Here is a 15798-nt window from a genome sequence, read left to right as displayed (position 1 = left end):
ATTCATATTGCATGTCCTATGAGAAATGGAAGGTTAAAATAAAGTTTAGGCAAGTGATACTGGGGGGAAGTTTGAGTAATCTTTTTTTTTGGGGGGGTGTTTGGTTTTAGGGTCACACCTGGCAGCACTCAGGGGTTACTCCTGGCTATATGCTCAGAAATCACTCTTGGCAGGCTCAGGAGACCATATGGGATGCCGGGATTCGAACCTCCGTTTGTCTGCATGCCAGGGAAACACCTTACCTCCATGCTATCTCTCCGGCCAAGTTTGAGTAATCTTTATTGAAAGGGAATGAAAGAGGCATACCCATTGTAAAATGAGTATGTGATAGGGCAATTTGCCCTTAGTTCAGGTTGTTGTTTCCTCATCAACAGGGTGTCATATGAACCTGCCCATGGTAAGTTAGTGTCAGAGTGGTATTAGGGACTCCCCCCAGGGGAGTTTAATTCCTGGTGCTGCTGCAGAAAACTGTACCAGTTCTAAGGTTGGGATCTGGGGTTCAGGATTGGACAATCAATGTTCGATCACATGAGGTTTAAGTCAAGTCCCCATAACATATGTTCAGAGTGGAAGGCGCTCCTGTATTATAAAAATTATGGGTTCTTATCCCTAGTAGATAAAAACTTGTTTCTATACATAAGATTTCCACATTTCAATGTGCCTATGCAAAGAGGAATGCTGCCATATTTTATTGTTGGTGCAGACCCCGGTTTGATCCCCGGCATCCCATAATTAACCCCCAAGCCTGCCAGGAGTGATTTCTGAGCACAGAGCCAGGAGTAACCCCTGAGCGCTGCTGGGTTTGAACCCAAAACCAAAAAAAAAAAAAAAATTAAAGCAAAATAAAATAAAATAAAAATAAATGAGGATGTGAGAAAGAATTGGTAAAGAGGTTGAAGACTTGAGTGTGTGTAAAAGTGGCTGTCAGAGAGGGGAGAATGATGGAAGGAGAAGAGTGAAGAGACCTAGACTAACAGAAAGGGAACAAAAATGGTAGAGATGCAGGTGGATTTCCAGGCAGGAGGAGAGCAGGTTGGTTCAGTGTTGTCCTGATCCTGCCTGACTGGTTCAACACCCCCCTGGGCTGGTCAGAGAGTGACACAAACACCAATAGGTTGGTTGGTCAAGCTTTAGGCTCACCTGGGTAGCCATCAGTAATCCACTGGCAGACCATTTGTTTAATGCTCGACCCAAAACATAATTCATTGTTTTATTTAACATAAACATTAAGGACAGTTAATATTAAGCACATAAATATTCAGTAGGAAAGTGAAGAGCAGAAGCTGGGGCATTTCACACAGCCAATCAGCAGGCACCTAAAAGACCAACCAGTTCTAGTGATCTTCCCTGGACATTTCTGCTTGCCCTTTTATTTATTCTGTTCTTTCCTGCGTGCATTTGCAAACCCTTTGTAGTTTAAGTCCTAAACTGTTTTTCCTGGGGAACTATTTCAACCTTGGGGATTTTATTTTAGTTAGGGGGCCCCAATTTCCCAGGCAGTGTTTTATCTGAGAACTGTTTATATTATAATTGGAGACTCAAGAAAAGCATGGAATTTTTAATAAAACTACATTGGGTAATAGGAGAGAGGCCAATAACAAGACCAAGATGTCCTCTTTCTTTCAGTGTCAGTTTAGTGGCACTATTAAACCAGTCAGCCCTAACCCATTACTAAAGTACAAGGATTGGAATAGTAAAAGTAAAACTGTTGTTATGCATAGCTACTTAATGGAACAGACAGAAATTAAAAAGAATCAATAGGTCCATTTTTGAGCATTTGAAATATGACTAGTATAACTAAAAATCTTTTAAATTTTTACATAATTTAATTTTAAAAATATATTTTATTTTACTGTGTTTTGGGCTATCTCTGGCTGTGCTCAGGACTTACTGCTGGTTCTTTGTTCAGAGATCACTTATGGTGGGCTTGAGACCATATTGGATGCTGGGGACTAAACTCAGATCAGCCTGTGCAAGACGAGCACTCTACTCACTGTACTCCATAAATTTTATTTATTAAATATTTTAATTAAGAGAACATGAATGGGGGGCCGGAGAGATAGCATGGAGGTAAGGCGTTTGCCTTTCATGCAGGAGGTCATCGGTTCGAATCCCGGCGCCCCATATGGTCCCCTGTGCCTGCCAGGAGCAATTTCTGAGCCTGGAGCCAGGAATAACCCCTGAGCACTGCCAGGTGTGACCCAAAAACAAAAAAAAAAAAAAAAAAAAAAGAGAACATGAATGACAAAGTTGTTCATAATTGGGTTTCAATTTAAATTAAAATTTTAAATTCTCACAAGTGACTGGTGACTCTTATGTTCCGTAAGAACATAAGGGTCTAAGAAATTGCCATGGGGAATGACTGATGGATAATAGCAATGAAGTAAGCCCTTCACAAGTTGAGACGTGTTTGATGAATTGTGTGTTTGTACATTGAAGAATGCTCAGGATCTTAGCAATGGGAGCTTGTTATTTAGGTTCTGAGGGCTTCCAGAAGAGCCTCTGGCTTTAGAGGAAATTCTGATGAACCAAAAAAGTATTCCTGCACTCCTGAAGTCAGAGGGGTTCAGTAGCAGTGTTTCTGATGTCCAACTTAGGTAACTAGGAGCCTTTGAATGAGACTCTCAAGAAAAATGTGGCCAGTGGCAGCAATTCTATGGAAAAGTTCTGTACAACAAAATCAGACAGTAATGAAGTGGTCTTTGGAGCCCTGCCAGAGACAATTTGGTGCAGTGCGACAAATTGTGGGGAATTGAGCTTGAGAAAGAACATAAAAACGTGAAGTTGCTTGTCAGCTTTTATTTTTCAGATCATGGAAAAATATTGAGGCTGAGTATATAGAGGGTCTTTAAAGTGAGAGAGAAGTTGTTGGGCAACTTGGAAAGGTTGGTTGGGCCAGATTTTGTACAGACTGGAATAGCTTTTATAGCATTCTGAAGAAATGGTGTATATATAGTAGCTTATGGAGAGCCAAGGAAAGTTTTACATATTTTGGATGACTTAAGATTCTGTGCTTTAGATATTTGTATGACTGGCAATAAGAAGGACTGTGGATAAGAAGGTGGTCAGGCTCTAGGCAAGCAGACTGCAGTATAAAGCATGGAATATGAAGAACCTGAATTGGAGCAATAGCCATTTAAGAGGTGAAATGAACAGTGTATGTGAGGGAATGAAAGAGAGCATGTGTTGAACCTAGAAGTTTCTATCCAAGTTAAACTTAGGTTAAGGGACACAAAAGACAGAAGAAACAGCCTAAGAGATACAATCCAAATATCATGATTCACTCCTTAAAGCATCATTTCTCAATTGTAGGCCATATGTTTTTTTTTTTTTTTTGGTAAGCTTCCAGAATATTCTAAGGGAGCATAATGAAAAAATAAAAAATAAAAAAAAATAAATAAATGAACAAACAAATAAATAAAAGTGGGGGGGGAGACACTACATGAGACTGGTAGGGCAGGGAGACTACAGGAAGGAAGCAAGTTTGGGGAAAAAGTTTAGAAACACTGATTTAAGGGGCTGGAGCCATAGCACAGTGGGTAGGGTGTTTGCCTTGCCCGTGACTGACCCATGTTTGATCCCCAGCATCCCATATGTTCCCCTGAGCTTGTCAAGAGTGCTTTCTTTGTTTCATTATTGGGGGGAGCACACCCAGTGACGCTCAGGGTGTTATGCACTCAGAAATCGCTCCTGACTTGGGGTTCCATATGTGACGCCGGGGATTGAACCCAGGTCCATCCTGTGCAAGGCAAATGCCCTACTGCCATGCTATCGCTCCAGCCCCCAAGAATGATTTTTGAGTGTAGAGACAGGAGTAAGCCCTTGGTAGTGTTGGACATGACTCCAAAACAAGAGTATATAATTCAAGGTTTTTAGTATATTCAAATCAGTTGTACAAGCTCCATCTCAACAAATTTTTTTGTTTGTTTTGTTTTGTTTTTGGGCCACACCCGTTTGATGCTCAGGGGTTACTCCTGGCTAAGTGCTCATAAATTGCCCCTGGCTTCGGGGGGACCATATGGGACACCGGGGGATCGAACCGTGGTCCTTCCTTGGCTAGCACTTGCAAGGCAGACACCTTACCTCTAGCGCCACCTCACCAGCCCCTCAACAAATGTTTATTGAACCTGTTGTGTTCTGAGCACCAGGTTCTTGGAATGGTTTTTTTTTTAGATGTTTTCTTTTTTTTTTTTTTTTGGTTTTTGGGCCACACCCGGTAACGCTCAGGGGTTACTCCTGGCTATGTGCTCAGAAGTTGCTCCTGGCTTGGGGGACCATATGGGACACCGGGGGATCGAACCGCAGTCCGTCCAAGGCTAGCACAGACAAGGCAGGCACACCTTACCTTTAGCGCCACCGCCCGGCCCCAGATGTTTTCTTTACACCAAAAGATACCCTATATTCTAGCTGTCAACTTTATTTCACACTTCCTCTGGTCTTAAGTAACCACTAATCAACACACTGTGAGTGAAAGTCATTTGATTATCCTGGACATTGATGCAAGTGGAAAGTAAATTCATTTATATGTACACACTTGGTTCTTTGTTTTCTAGATTTATTCACTTAGCATTATGTCTTCAAATTACATCTACATAGATATGACTTTTTGTCCTGTACTAACTTCTATATTTGAGGTTTTTTTTTTTTTTTTGGTGGTTTTTATTTTGTTTTATCTTGGTTTTGTTTGGGGGCTATACCTGATGGGGTTACTTTATTCCTGACTGTATTCAGCCATCATTCCTGATGATCTCACGACCATATGGGATGCTGGGGATCAAACTTAGGTTAGCTACATGCAAGGCAAGCACACTACCTGAAAGACTATCTCTCCAGTCCTGGTTTTTGGTTAGTGTTGTTTTTTTTTTTTTGTTTGTTTTTTGTTTTTTGGGCCACACCCGGCGGTGCTCAGGGGTTACTCCTGGCTGTCTGCTCAGAAATAGCTCCTGGCAGGCACGGGGGACCATATGGGACACCGGGATTCGAACCAACCACCTTTGGTCCTGGATTGGCTGCTTGCAAGGCAAACGCCGCTGTGCTATCTCTCCGGGCCCGGTTAGTGTTGTTTTATGTATTTATTTTTTCTTCAGTCTTCATAGTTATGTGTTTTGAGGATAGAGATTATTGCTATATAGTTTGGAGTTGAATACAACATATATTTTCATATAGAGTTAGGCCTACCAAATATTTTATACATAATAAGTTAGAAGGTAAATTCAGTTCTAATTATAAAATGAACTTACCTAGAATTCTGTGTATGACCTTGAGTGAATCATTATAATCTTGGAGACACTCTTATCTGAAAATGGGGAAGATAGGGACCAGAAGTATAGATAGTATAGTGGGTAGGGCTCTTGCCTTGCATGCGACCAACCTGGGTTCAATTTCTGGCATCTCATCTCTTTTTCTTTTTTTTTCTTTTTTTGGTTTTTGGGTCACACCCGGCAGCGCTCAAGGGTTACTCCTGGCTCTATGCTCAGAAATTGCAGGCTCAGGAGACCATTTGGGATGCCAGGATTCAAACCACCGTCCTTCTGCATGCAAGGCAAATGCCTTACCTCTATGCTATCTCTCTGGGCCCCCCCCCCCCAAAAAAAAGGAATGGAATAATAACTCCTGTGTAGCCTAGTCTGAGGATTAAGCTAACTCAGTACATGGGATTTGATTAGAATTGGGAGTCATCCAGGGGCCGGCAGTAGGGCGTTTGCCTTGAATGAATGCATGAATGACCCAGGACGGACCACAGTTAGATCTACCAGCATTCCATATAGTCCCCCAAGCCAGAAGTGATTTCTGAGTGCATAGCCAGGAATAACCTCTGAGCATCATCGGGTGTGCCCTCCCCCACAAAAAAAGAATTGGGAGTAATCCAGATAACCCCTAGAAAGAGACAAATGTTTGCCTGCATTACCTAATTCTCTTGGGATATTAGTCTGTATAAGTGGCATTCTTTTGGTGCAATTAGGCATTTGATTATTTGAAAAGAATTTTAACCCCTGCATTTAATTTAATTTAATTTAATTTAATTTGGTAAATTGCCGTAGCAAGCAGTGTTCAAGTATACAAGGGGATTGAACCTAGGTTGGCCCAACACAAAGCAAACATCTTACTCACTGTGGCCAGAACCTCTGTGGCTCAGAACTTTTTAAAGATTTCTGGTTTCATCTGTGATATACACTGCTTTTTCCTACCCAACTGGGGGCATTTAACTTATTCCATGTGCTGCTCTAGCTTTTGACTGGAATACTTAACTCCTCCTTCTTTTCCTCCTCTGCCACCTTTACCACTTTGTACCCTTTCACCTTCTTCTTTCACCTTCTCCCTCCTACCTCCTGGTTCTACACTTAGGTATGATTCTTGGTGGATTTTGGGGGGGACTCTGTGGTACTGAGGATTGAACATTGGTAGACTATGTGCAAAACACACATACCTTAACTTCTGTACTATCTCTTTAACCCTCCAAACACTTATTTCCTAAGAATAATGACTGGTAGATTTCTATTTTGTATAGCTTTCTGTCTCTTAATTTTGTTATCTTAATGTAGGCTTCATGTAGTCAAATACAAAATCATAAATGTTTAAATCGCAATCTTTCTGCCTTTGAAAGCAAGTGACTTATAAAAGTAGTTACTCTCTCCCTCATTTATTTTCCTTTCTCCTTAAGAAAGTTGTTCAAACTTTTGTTTTAGAGAACATATACAGAGAGGGACTTAAGTGACATGTATCAAGAGTAAATAAAATAGTCTTTGGCATCCAAGAGCTACTTGGTAATTCAGTAGGAGGAGAGAGGCATATAAACATCTGTAATGTGAAAAATTGCACAAGTGATTATGAGAATAGCTGGAAGAAGTGATTGGATCATTGTTTTTGAAGCTAGTGTCACCTGACTTTCCTGCAGTGATAAATATAAGCAGAGAAGCAGTCTGAAAAAAGCACCTACTTTGTAGAGCCTCACACCATTCTGGTGAGGTGTGAGTTTCTGAGCATCCTAACAATGCTGGCGGACTTAGTGACTGGCTCATAACACGGATTCCAGACTCAGCTTCTGTGTTTGAGCCCCTCCCCCTCCCACCATATCCATGTTCTTAAACAAGCAGAGAAAGTATCCTTGCAGGGAACTATTGTGTCCTGTCCCCTTCTCCCTGCAGGTTTTCCTCCATGAGCAAAACTAGTCTCTGACTGCTTTCTTCTGTGTCTAGCTTGCTTGCAGTGTCATTGGTGCATTGAGCATTCCAGGGCTGTAGCTATAGTGAATATTGCTGATGTCATTGTTTGCCTTATTGGGATTTTGCTCTTTGTTTCACAGGGAGCTGTGATTGGTATAGACGATGAGGACGACAGCACCTTCACAATAACTGTTGATCAGAAAACCTTCCATTTCCAGGGTGAGCTGAAAGAAGAGATTCTTTCTCTTCCTAGTCCCAACTGCTTCTTTCTTTTTGGGGTTGTTTGCTTGATGACTTGAATGGTTTGCAACCGATCCTGCATGAACGAGTGCACAGGAACGTTCTGGATGAAGTGGTACTGCAGGTTAGGCAGGGATTTGTATCTGCAGTGGATACAGATCTATTTGCAACGACTGGCTCTGTCTGCAATTGGAGATTAAAAATTTAAAGGATAAAAATCAGTGAAGGGAGAGAGTAATGGGCTGCTGCTGCTGCTGGCTTGTGTTTACAGAAGGTTGCTGATCTTCTTTATCCAGGAGTATGGTTCTGCTTCTGCATGAAGAGTCCAAAGACTGATTGTGAAGGTTGCAGTGTTTGTCCATGTAAAACTAAATGTAAATGAAATTGAAGCCAGTGGCAGCCTTTGGCTTAAAGGTTTTCCTTTGCTTCAGGAACTGCCAGTTTGCATTCATTTCATCTGCATTTCTGTGTTTTGTCTGCCAGCCGTCATTTCTCTGCTATTATCCTTTTTGTAGTTAATAACACCAATGCCATCTGCCACTGCTATGTTTCGGCATTGCATGCTATGGTTCACCAGTAGAAAGGGTAAGGCACTGTATGATCATTTTCATTTCCGATTGCTTTGAAAACTCTTAAGCCAGCAAGTAAAAGCACACTGTAATGCTTTTGTTTGAATGTACCTCTCTATTTGTGGTGTCTATTAGCTTTGTTACTGATGCTTTTATTATTTTGCCTAACTAATCTCTATTTTATGTTTAGAGTATTACAAAGAACTTAGAAATGAGGTTTTGGAAATGTTAGCACTTTTGAACTTTAAATAGCAGTGCATTGTGATAACTGTTAGGTGGGACAAGATAAATAAATATTACGTATATAGATATTAAGTTTATGGGTTTTGAGGTCGACATCAGCTGATGTTCAGACGGATTTTGTCTTTATCTGCCAGAAATGTGTTGCAATTATTTTCTTTAAGAAAATGCACATAAGAACAAAAAGATAGACTGTATACAATAAAGATGAACCAATGTATTTTACGATGTGATCTCATAAGAACAAGGATCCCTGAAATATTTACAATCTTGATTCATATTATTTCTTTTGAGCAGCTTAAGTGATGACATGCTCCTAAAATTTTCCACTATAGTAAACTTTATGGAATATTTTTAATCTTTTGAAAGCCAAGGGCCTTTATTTTCAGATTAAGTATATGATACTACTTATGGGCTAATGCAGATATTACCCATATAATGGAACTCTTGAAGTGATTGCTGTTGGGTACAGTGAAGGCTGCGGTATGGAACTCTCTTCTCTGCAGTTACTAAGGTGACACTTCCTTAGACCTAGTAGCTATGTTGTTTGCTGTTACTAAAGGACAGGAGACTTAGACCTCTAGGGAAAAGGCATATTTCTCCCTTCTGATTTAAACAGTTGGTGTTAGATTAATCTCTTCTTTAACTCTCCCATATTAACTTGACTTGTTTTTAAAACAAGCATTTCCTTTAATGGCAAAGATAAATAATTGATTGACCAAGATAAATAAGAATTATATGTATTTAAAATTTTTTTTTTTTGGTCAGAAGTTATAGTACAGCAGGTAGAGTATTTGCCTTGCATGCAGCCACCCTGGGCTCAATTCCCTGCAGCCCATATGGTCCCCCAAACCATCAGGAGTAATTCCTGAAGGCAGAGCCAGGGCCTGAGCACTGCTGGGTATGGCTCAAAAACCAAAAGCCAAGGAAGAAAGGATTCTTTGTTCTGAGAATGTCAACTTGTCAGTTTATTTTCTATTAATAATTTAGGACATAGATGGATATAGATATGTGTATCTATATATTCATGTATATATTTAGGCAACAGTGAGAGTTATTTCACAGTTATGTTTTTGCTTATTAGAAATTCTCTGAGGGCCAGAGAGATAGTATTTGGTTTAGATGCATCTTTGCATGTGACTGACCCTGCTTCACCACCACCCCCAGCACTGAGAGCACTGATAAGGAGTGACCCCTGAGCAAGGCTGGGAGCAACCTCCAGCACTATTGGATGTGCATCCCCCACACCAGTCATCCACACAATTCTCAGAAATTCTAATTTAAAAATTTTTCAATGTCTGATCTTATATTTTTGTTGTTGTTGTTGCTGTCTTATTTTGGCAGCAAAGGGATTACTCTTGGTAGTCTCAAGGGATTATATGGGATGCCAGGGATTGAATCCTGGTCAGCTGCACGCAAGGCAAAGGCCCTGTCTGCTGTGCTTCAGCCCTAATCTTATATTCTTTATTAGAGTTGAAAGCAAGTTCAACTAATAGGAATCCGCTTGTTATTAAATGTCTCAAAGCTTTTATTTAATGTATCAGGATTTCTGAAAGCAAATGAAAGATCAGCTTCTGGGTCTACAAAGCAAATTCTGTTCTGTCAACATTGTTTGTGTTTGGTTTTGAGGCACACCTGGTAGTGTTCAGGGCTTACTCCGGACTGTATTCAGGGATCACTCCTGATGATGGAGCTTGGAGGACTATATAGGACACTGGAAATCCAACCTAGGTCAGCTGTGTTCGAAGCTAGTGCCTTACCCTCTGTCAACTCTTAAAGAGAAAGCTAAAATTTATTCAGAAATGCTTATTCATTTGACATCCAATTTAGATATTCTAAGTTCTGAAGATACAGTAATAAACTAAACTGAAAAATCTTTGTCCTTTTGGGTCATTCATTCTGGTAGAGGAGAAAGCTAATAAATAAGTTAGTAAAATGTAAATAAATAAGAGAATGGTGGGGCCAGAGATATAGTATGGCCAGAGAGATAGGGCTTTTATCTTGCATGTCATTGACCCAGATTTGATGTTGGCACTCCGCATGGCACTCTGAGTTCATCAAGAGTGATCCCTAAGGAGCCTGAGCGATAGCACAAGTAGAGTTTTGCTTTGCATGTGGCTGACCCTGGTTTGATCCCCAGCATTCCATATGGTCCACCAAGCTATCTAGGTGCGATTTTTGAGTGCAGAGCCAGGAGTAACTCCTGAGCACCGCTGGGTGCAGTCCAAAAACCAAACCAAAAAAAAATAAAAAGAGTGATCCCTGACTACAGAGCCAAGAGTAAACCCTGTGTACCACTGGGTATGGCCCAAGAGAGGATGAGGGGAGAGAAAGAGAGAGAATGCTGAGTTCTAGGGCAAAAAATAAATAAAAACAGAAAATGAAATATTAGTGAGATTATTTTGCATGGATTGCAATTTTATGTGGGGCAGAGGGAGACTCATTGAGATGGTATGTTTTACTGAAAGACTTGAAGTGAGAAAACAAGCTGCAGGCCTGCTTTGAACGGTGGTGAAAAGTGCATTACTCCAAATCGGGTAATGGAAATGCCAAAGAATGGCCTGCCATAGTGACTGGCAGCAAGGAGAAGGGCTCTCATTGTCATGCAGAGCTCAGTGGGGGATGATAGTGGAGAGGTGGTCTCTGAGAGAACAGGTGGGCCCTTGACACCCCAGTGAGAACTTTGAGATGCTGGAGGATTTTGAGCAGAAGAGTGGCATGACGCTATTTTAATTGTGTTTCTCTGTCTACCCAGCACTGGAGAGAGGAATAGAAGAAGGAAATCAGAGCCAGTTGTCTGGAGGAGTTTGATAGTGGTGGGGGGTAGTGAGAAGTGGCTGACTTATATGTATGTTTCATCAGCTTTATTGAGTATGATTGATGCAACAGGCATGCGTCAATGTCTAGTGCATTTTGTCAAATTTGTTTTCTCATATAACTGCCACCACAGTCTCGTGATATAGAACATTTGCCACCCCAAAGACTTCTTTCTTTTGTCTTTATTTTTTTGGCCACACCCAGTGACGCTCAGGCGCTACTCCTGGCTATGTGCTCAGAAATTGCTCCTGGCTTGGGGGACCATATGGGATACTGGGGGATCCAACCCAAGGCCATCCTGGGTTACTGTGTGCAAGGCAAATACTCTACCACTGTGCTATTGCTCCAGCCCCAAAGACTTTCTTATTTCAGTCAGTCCCTAGCTTTAGTCTCTGACCAGGCAACTACAGAACTAATTTTTCTCACTTAAAGATTCAATTTTAGCTTTGGAGAGTATAAGCGAAATGGCATCATGTAGTATGTGCTCTCCTTTGTCTAGCTTTGTTTTAACTTAGCATCAGTGTGGTGTGCCATTAGTAAGTACCATTTCTGAGTGCTAATCAGTTATATGACTTGAAGGCAGATCTGTATGTAGCATATGAGTGAAAGAAATGGTTCTAAAGCCAGAGAGATAGCATGGAAGTAAGGTGTTTGCTTTGCATGCAGAAGGTCGATGGTTCGAATCCTGGGATCCCATATGGTCCCCTGAGCCTGCCAAGAGCGATTTCTGAGCATATAGCCAGGAGTAACCCCTGAGCACTGCCAGGTGTGACACCCCCCCCCAAAAAAAGAAATGGTTCTATATCAACAGAAATTTTTGACTCAAGCAGTGATAATAAAATTGCTTTTACTGAGGTAGAGAAAATGATGGGAGGTACGTGTGTGTATGTGTGTGTGTACAAACACATGTGCTTTTATGTATGTTGGGGAGCTTGAACAGGAGGAATGAGGACTTCAGGAGTTTAACCTTGGACATGGTAATAAACAAACTTTAGATGTCTATTTAACATCTTTGAAACAAAAGTGGAGAACGGAAGTAGGCACTTGCAATGTAGAGTTCAGGAGAAAAGTTCAGGCTGAAGAAATACATTTGAGAATGATTGACATGGAGATAGTATTGAATGTCATGAGGAGGTAGGAGTATGTGTAGAGAGAAAAGAGAACAATTCCAGGCTACGGTCTCTGGGGCATTCCGGCATTTTCATAGAGGGCACAGAAATGAGACTTGAACTGACAGCAGTGATTGAAAAGAAGAGGATAAGAGCCTTGTCAGTGTAGGACCCCAGAAGCTAAGAAAAAGTGTTTCTAGGAAGAGACATCATTGTGTCACATGCTGCTTTAAGCAAATAGTTGCAGGCTGAGAAATGATCACAGGAGTTAACAATTAAGAGGCCATTGATAACCTTGAGAAGAGCAATTTGAAGTAGGGATTTAAATAGCATTTTAAACCTCTTCTGGAAAACAGGGAAGGTGAAAAATACATAGGTGCTGGAGTTGGCGTAAGAATAAATAAGGGGACCCGGAGAGATAGCACAGCGGTGTTTGCCTTGCAAGCAGCCGATCCAGGACCAAAGGTGGTTGGTTCAAATCCCAGTGTCCCATATGGTCCCCCGTGCCTGCCAGGAGCTATTTCTGAGCAGACAGCCAGGAGTAACCCCTGAGCACCGCCGGATGTGTCCCCAAAACTAAAATAAATAAATAAATAAGGTATTTTGTTTGTTTTTATTTTTTTAGGATAACAGAGCCAATGCATTCTTAACATTGTTGGCAGTGATCTAGTAAAAGATATGCAAGAGAGAAAGGGAAGAGTAATTAAATCAGTGACCTTAAAAAAACCTGGGAAGCTGGAACCTAATAATACATCTGTGAGCAATGGATTGTTGCAAATGGTCCCAAACTTATTTGTTCCACCACTCCTTTCAGAGAAAAAATAAAATTATGCAGTGCCCCTTTAAACGCCTGTCTTATTTAAGTGAACAGAAAGTGCCCCCTAATTGCACAAATGCTTAAGGGGAGGAGGAGATATTTTTTCCTCTTTGGGAAACACTAATCCATAGTAAGAGGAAATGAGGCTCCAGCACTAGTCTCTGTAGGTTATTATCCATCACATTCGTTGCACTATGATTTCTGCCTCCTGCCTGTCCTACATAATATTTCTTTCACAAAGGAATACCACTTCTCTATTAAAGAGAGGATTGGTGCCAGGAAGAAAGAAAGCACTGTCACTACAGTGAAAATTAGTAGGTTTTTGGTTGTTGGTTTTTGTTTGGGCTACACCTGCTAATTTGGTACTTGTGGGTCACTCCTGGCAGAGCTGAGTTAATTTTGAAATTTCCTTTTGTTGTTGTTGTGGGTCATATTTGGTGATGCTGAGGAATTACTACTGGTTCTGTGTTCAGAAATTACCTGTGCTGGTGCTCTGGGGTGCCAGGAATTGAATCCAGTTGTCCATGTACAAGAACCCTATCCCTTGTACTATCTCAGCAGCCCACCCTCCTTTTAATGGTTTTTTTTTTTTAACCTCCTTTTTAATTGGTTATTTGTTTTTGGGAGCCACTCCTGGCAATACTCAAGGATGCCAAGATCGAGCCCAGGTCAGCCACACGCAAGGCAAGCACTTTATCTGCTATACTTTAAAAAAGCAATTAAGGGGCCGGAGAGATAGCATGGAGGTAAGGCATTTGCCTTTCATACAGAAGGATGGTGGTTTGAATCCTGGCATCCCAGATGGTCCCCCGACCCTGCCAGGAGCGATTTCTGAGCATAGAGCCAGGAGTAATCCCTGAGTACTGCTGGGTGTGACCCAAAAAACAAAACAAAACAAAACAAAACAAAAAGGCAATGCAACCTAGTAGACTCTATAATCTGTGGTCTTACTCATATTTAGAAAATTATCCACCTGTTTGAATTTTACCTTCACATAGATTAAATCTGTATAATAATTTAAGACATAGAATGATTTACAATGCTACTGACAATGTATTGGGGATAAGGATAGTTAACATTTTGTTTGCTTATTTGGGGGCCACTCCCAGCAATGCTCAGGAGTTACTCCTGGCAGGGAGTAGGGGTTGCTGGGATCACACCCATGTGGGCCTCAAGCAAGACAAGCACTCTACTTACTTTCCTATCATTTTGGTCCCAGCAACATTTATTGAATGTTTATTTTATACCAGGTACATTCTTTATTCACCATTTTGTAAAGTGAATATTACTATTTTCATTTTATAGATAAATTGAGGTGTAAGAACTTCTACTCATAAATATTTTTATTTTATAAATTGAGGGATAAGAACTCCAACACAAAGGTAATATAAGGCAGAAGTAAAATTGGAATACAATCAGTCATATCTTTAGAATCATTTGCATACTGCTACAAAAGTTATTGTAGAAATCAGACGACTGATTTACAAAAAATATTTTTCTAGTATATTCAGAAAAGGAAGTGATAAAAATATAAGAAAATTTAGGGGCTGGAGTAGTGGCGCAAGGGGTAGGGCATCTGCCTTGCCTGTGCTAGCCTAGGATGAACTGCGGTTCATCCTCCAGCGTCCCATATGATCCCCCAAGTCAGGAGCAATTTCTGAGTGCATAGCCAGGAGTAACCCCTGAGCATCACCAGGTATGACCCCAAAACCAATATAGGTATATTTATGTATATATATAAGAAAATTTAAATTACAGTGCAATTTACTGCAATTAGGATTATTTGCAATGGTAATATTCTACATGTTCTAATATTTGGTAGAAATAGTATAGTGATGGTGGTAACCACTACTATTACTAAATAAATACCTTTTATGAACCAGCCTCTGTGCTCAACAGGCATTATACATAACTTTCTAATTTCTTCTTTTTAACTTTCTAATTTCTAAGTTTCATAAAAATGATGGCACTTTATTTCTTTTTGTTGTTTTTTTTTTGTTTTTTTGTTTTTTTTTTTTTTGGGCCACACCCGGCGGTGCTCAGGGGTTACTCCTGGATGTCTGCTCAGAAATAGCTCCTGGCAGGCATGGGGGACCATATGGGACACCGGGATTCGAACCAACCACCTTTGGTCCTGGATTGGCTGCTTGCAAGGCAAACGCCGCTGTGCTATCTCTCCGGGCTCAGCACTTTATTTCTAATTTTAGAAACTGATTTACAGAGTAGCTAATGATAGATCCAGAATTGTAGTCAGGGTCTCTAAATCTGTAGTTCTTTTCTGTTTGTTATTTTATCTGTTTGGGGGTCTATAACAATCAATGGTGCTTGGATACAATTCTTGGGTCAGTCATGGGGCTCTCGGTAGTGCTTGGTGAAACACACTGTGTTGGGGATCAAACCTGTAGCTCCTGTTTGCAAAACATGTACTCTAGTCATTTGAACTCTCTCTTTCCAGTCCCACAATTAATAAATTTTGTCTTGTTTATGGGTCATACCCAGCAATGCACAAGGGTTACTCCTGACTTTGTACTCAGAAATGATTCCTGCCAGCGCTTGGGAAACTACATGGGATATTTGGAAATTGAATCCAGGTTGGGTACATGCAGTGCAAGCACATTACCTGCTGTACTATCTTTCAAAAAACCCCAATTAATAAGTCTAGTTATAATCCCAGATCTATGGAATCAGCATCACCTGGGCAGATTTTAGGACCATTGAACCTTGAACCTGACATAGCTGCTGAATGACATCTAGTGAGAATGGCTTCTGGTGATTCTGATGTACTCTAATGATTGAGATTCATTGTTTTGGATCCAGTGGTCACATGTTATTCCTGTACTACA

At 40.8% G+C, this 15798-nt stretch overlaps 1 protein-coding gene across 5 annotated transcripts in view; it reads left to right on the top strand.

Moving 5' to 3' along the window:
* The window catches only part of OSBPL9 (oxysterol binding protein like 9), a 197603-nt gene that overhangs the window by 71998 nt on the left and 109807 nt on the right, over positions 1-15798 (top strand). For all 5 annotated transcript variants that reach the window (XM_049775167.1, XM_049775168.1, XM_049775166.1 and 2 more), the window contains one exon: positions 7304-7382. In XM_049775167.1, coding sequence (XP_049631124.1) covers positions 7304-7382 — 79 coding nt within the window. The remainder of the gene's footprint in view (positions 1-7303; positions 7383-15798) is intronic.

The sequence above is a fragment of the Suncus etruscus genome, chromosome 6 (assembly GCF_024139225.1).
Source record: "Suncus etruscus isolate mSunEtr1 chromosome 6, mSunEtr1.pri.cur, whole genome shotgun sequence".
In the NCBI taxonomy this organism is placed as follows: domain Eukaryota; kingdom Metazoa; phylum Chordata; class Mammalia; order Eulipotyphla; family Soricidae; genus Suncus; species Suncus etruscus.
Note: the sequence above shows the minus strand (reverse complement) of the source record. Positions and strands in the feature narration are given on the sequence as shown.